This window comes from Corvus brachyrhynchos, unplaced genomic scaffold (assembly GCF_000691975.1).
Source record: "Corvus brachyrhynchos isolate BGI_N302 unplaced genomic scaffold, ASM69197v1 scaffold56, whole genome shotgun sequence".
In the NCBI taxonomy this organism is placed as follows: domain Eukaryota; kingdom Metazoa; phylum Chordata; class Aves; order Passeriformes; family Corvidae; genus Corvus; species Corvus brachyrhynchos.
Window position 1 is genome coordinate 4,304,464 of NW_008238664.1, and position 3,219 is coordinate 4,307,682.

The 3,219-nt window shown below is 53.7% G+C and overlaps 2 protein-coding genes across 4 annotated transcripts in view; both read left to right on the top strand.

Annotated features, from left to right (window-relative positions):
- TRIOBP (TRIO and F-actin binding protein) overlaps nucleotides 1–3,219 on the top strand; it is a 21,720-nt gene that overhangs the window by 14,263 nt on the left and 4,238 nt on the right. For all 3 annotated transcript variants that reach the window (XM_017737872.1, XM_017737873.1, XM_017737874.1), the window contains 3 exons: nucleotides 1–40; nucleotides 625–735; nucleotides 2,721–2,868. The exon at nucleotides 1–40 is cut by the window's left edge and continues 510 nt beyond it. In XM_017737872.1, coding sequence (XP_017593361.1) covers nucleotides 1–40; nucleotides 625–735; nucleotides 2,721–2,868 — 299 coding nt within the window. The remainder of the gene's footprint in view (nucleotides 41–624; nucleotides 736–2,720; nucleotides 2,869–3,219) is intronic.
- Nucleotides 1–3,219, top strand: part of GCAT (glycine C-acetyltransferase) — a 25,699-nt gene that overhangs the window by 5,110 nt on the left and 17,370 nt on the right. The gene's annotated exons all lie outside the window — the stretch shown is intronic.

A 3,219-nucleotide genomic window follows, 5' to 3' on the forward strand; every position in this document is an offset into this window, starting at 1 on the left:
GGGAGGGCAGGGAGACACCAGTGAGGCGCTGAAAAAGGAGGTAAGAGCATCCCTCCTCCCTGAAACTGGGGTTCTGGTGGCCCCTTAATGTGGTCCTTGGCAGCAGGAGGCTCTGCAGAAGAGCAAGGCAGAGGTGCAGGGAGATGTCAGCTCCTTCTGACTCCTCGAATGCATGGAAACTTTTGCAATCTGGTAATGTAAGGCAAGAGGCCAGCTCTCACACACCTGCAGAGGTTCCCCAGACCATGTTTTGGTCCAGGATTATTTCTTTAGTGGCACTACTTGTGTGGAATCTGTGTTTCCTGGGAGTACATTCACAGCCTTTCTTCTCTGGCTATTCCCAAGCCTGCAAGCACTTCACCTGCCAGCCTTTGCAAGTGCAGTGGTGGTTTCCTCCACCTCTGAAAGCTGGGCTGTCTCCTCCTTTCCTCACTAGCACTAACCAGGCTGGGGCTGGCTTTGACAGTTTGGTCCCTTGGCAGGCTACTGGGGAAGCAGATGCCTCCATTGGCCGTGCATTGTCCTCCCCATCCCTAAGCCCAGGGTTTGGATGTGGCACGTTGATCAGGCCATGGCACTTTTCCACCATTGGCTGAACATTTTTCTCTGTCCTGCCTGGCACAGATCCAGTCACTGCGGGCACAGCTGGAGTCCTGCCGGGCCAGAAATGAGAGCCTTCGGGAGGCAGCAAAATCCCAGGGAGACAGCCATGTGCCCCGAGGGTACATCTCACAGGTGAGTAGGGTGCAGGACTCGGGCCCGGGGGTCACTCCCAGTACCAAACTGGGAAATGCTGGGACTCAGCTTATTGCCGAGCAGGTATTGCTAATCATTGGGTTGCCGTGGTGACCCTAACTGGGCCTGTTTGTAATCAATGTTAATTACATAAAGGCTGGTGCATGTTGCCTGGCCTTAAAGGGGCCAGGGTTACAAAGGGAGAGAAGGAGAATTTGGGGAGAGGTGTAGGATCTGTGTCCTGCTTTGTGTGTGGACATGATGCTGGCCTGGGCCATGGGTGTAAGCTGTCCCCCAGCTCAGGAGTGGGTCAGCAGCTTCCTGTGGAGCCTCTGGTCATTCCCTGGTGGTTTGCTGCTCACCACATGTGCTTCTTGCTAGCTGGGGCTCCCGAGTGTCTTGTTAAAAGCAGTCAGTCAGTCCCTGGGGACAGCCTGAGCCCTGAAGGTCACTTTGACAGCACAGCCCATTCATTTGCTGGGACAGCACGTGGGAGAGCCAGCAAAGCAGAATTTGCTCATGCTTCAGCCTCTCACTTCTTTGTTTATTTATTTTGCCCTCTCATGGACTCGTCCAAAGCAAGCAGGGTTACATCCCACGGGGATTTCCTGTGGGGAGGCTGCTGTTCTACCACATAGTGGGGTTCTCAGGATGGGCCTTACGTGTTGGAAGATACTGGGGCAGAGGGGGTTGGCAGGGCAGGGAATTGGGGCTGGTGAAGTCTGTTGCAGAGGGTCGGCTGTACCTAGCACAGATAAAGAAACCCAAGCCCTGTAGCACCCAGCCCAGACACTTACCAGTCTCTGTGTTATTGTGATTTAATATTTACAGCTCACAGGCCTCTTTATGGTCAAAAAAAAAAAAAGCAAAAGCAGTGGGGAGGAACTTCCTTATCTTCCTAATAATTTGGCTCAAAAAGCCAGCATTTCACATCTGAGGCCAAACTTGGCTGTTCCCCAAAGGATTCTCTCTCTCTCAGTCTGCCAAGGGTTGCAGCTGGTCTGTGGACAGATCACCAAATTCCTCACCTTTTCCTCTCCTTTGGTTGTTCTGTTCAGCTTCCCTCATCTCAGTAGAGAGGAGTAGCCAGGAAGGGCTTGCATTTACATGTGTTCCAGTGTCTTCTGTATGAGCCTTTGCCTTAGTGGGGAAGGAATAGGAAGGCAAGGGGCTGCTGGGGGATGTCTTCCTAGCTCTCTGCTGATGTCTCTGAGGCCCAGGCTATTAATAATAATGGCATGGCTTGTTGGTGAGCAAGTCCTTCCTGAGAGGCTCAGGGAGGTGCTGCCAGCATCTGGAGAGGGAGTGGAGGCATAGCATGAAGATGGGAACCTCTTTGCTTTGCTCTAACTCGAGTTAACCACAGCACTCAGCATAGAAAGAATCATCCCCTTGGTCTCAGGGCCATCACAAAGGAGGGAGAGCTGTGTGAGGAGGATCCCTAACCATTAGGCCATGGGGAGGGCTCTTTGGCAGCCTCTGTCAGGTCACAGGGCAGTGCAGGGTGTCACTTTTCAGGAGAGGAGGCTCAGTTTTCATTGATTCCAGGGGATGCTGCTTCATTTAAAAGGCAGATACTGAGATGCAGTTCCCACTGATGATCTCTTCCAGCCAGGCAGTGCAGCCTAGTGTAGGGTCAGGACTGTGGTGTTGGGCATGTTATTCCCAGCTCTTGGACCAAGAGAGATGTTCCTGTCTGGCTGCATTCGTTTTAAGAGCCAGAGGAGCATTCTTCCTCTGTAAAGCACAAAGGGGGGTTGCAAGATGTGTGTCCCTGTCAAATGGTTGTGTTCAGTGATTAAAGTGCCACCTCACTTTCAGAAGGAAAAGACCCTCCTGGGCAGTAGTCTCACTACTTTCAAAATGTCCCTGGACTTGGGTGAAGTTTGCAATGGCAAACATCAGCCCAGCCAGGTGCCCGTCCTGGCCCAAGCCCTTCCTTCTTCTCTCCTGGTCTCTCACGTCTCCTTTCCTCCTCACAACAGGAGGCCTGTGAGCGCAGCCTGGCTGAGATGGAGTCATCTCACCAGCAAGTGATGGAGGAGCTGCAGAGGCACCACCAGTGGGAGCTGGAGCGGCTGCGGCAGGAGAAGGAGCGGCTCCTGGCAGAGGAGGCAGCGGCAACGGCAGCAGGTAGGAGCGAACACCAAGCTGTGCCCCTGCTCAGCTGGGTCCCTCCTGCCTCTCCCCAGTGTCTCTTGCAAGAAACCAGTGGTCCCAGTCATCTGGAGCCACACTGTTGACTGTGCTGATGCGAGGCTGATGCTCCTTGGAGCATGAGCTTTGGTGCTTCTCACACTGACTGTGCTGGTGGAGATGGGGTGGTAAAGATAGTGAAGGAAATGGGGTCATGTCTCTGTGGATGGGTGAAAGGGGACCAGCACCTTCTTGTAGGTGGGCAAGGCTGGCAGAAGTGGTAGAGAGCTCCCACAGTGCCCTGGAGTGTGGAGACAGTGGGGGATACCCTGAGGGAAGAAGGGAAAG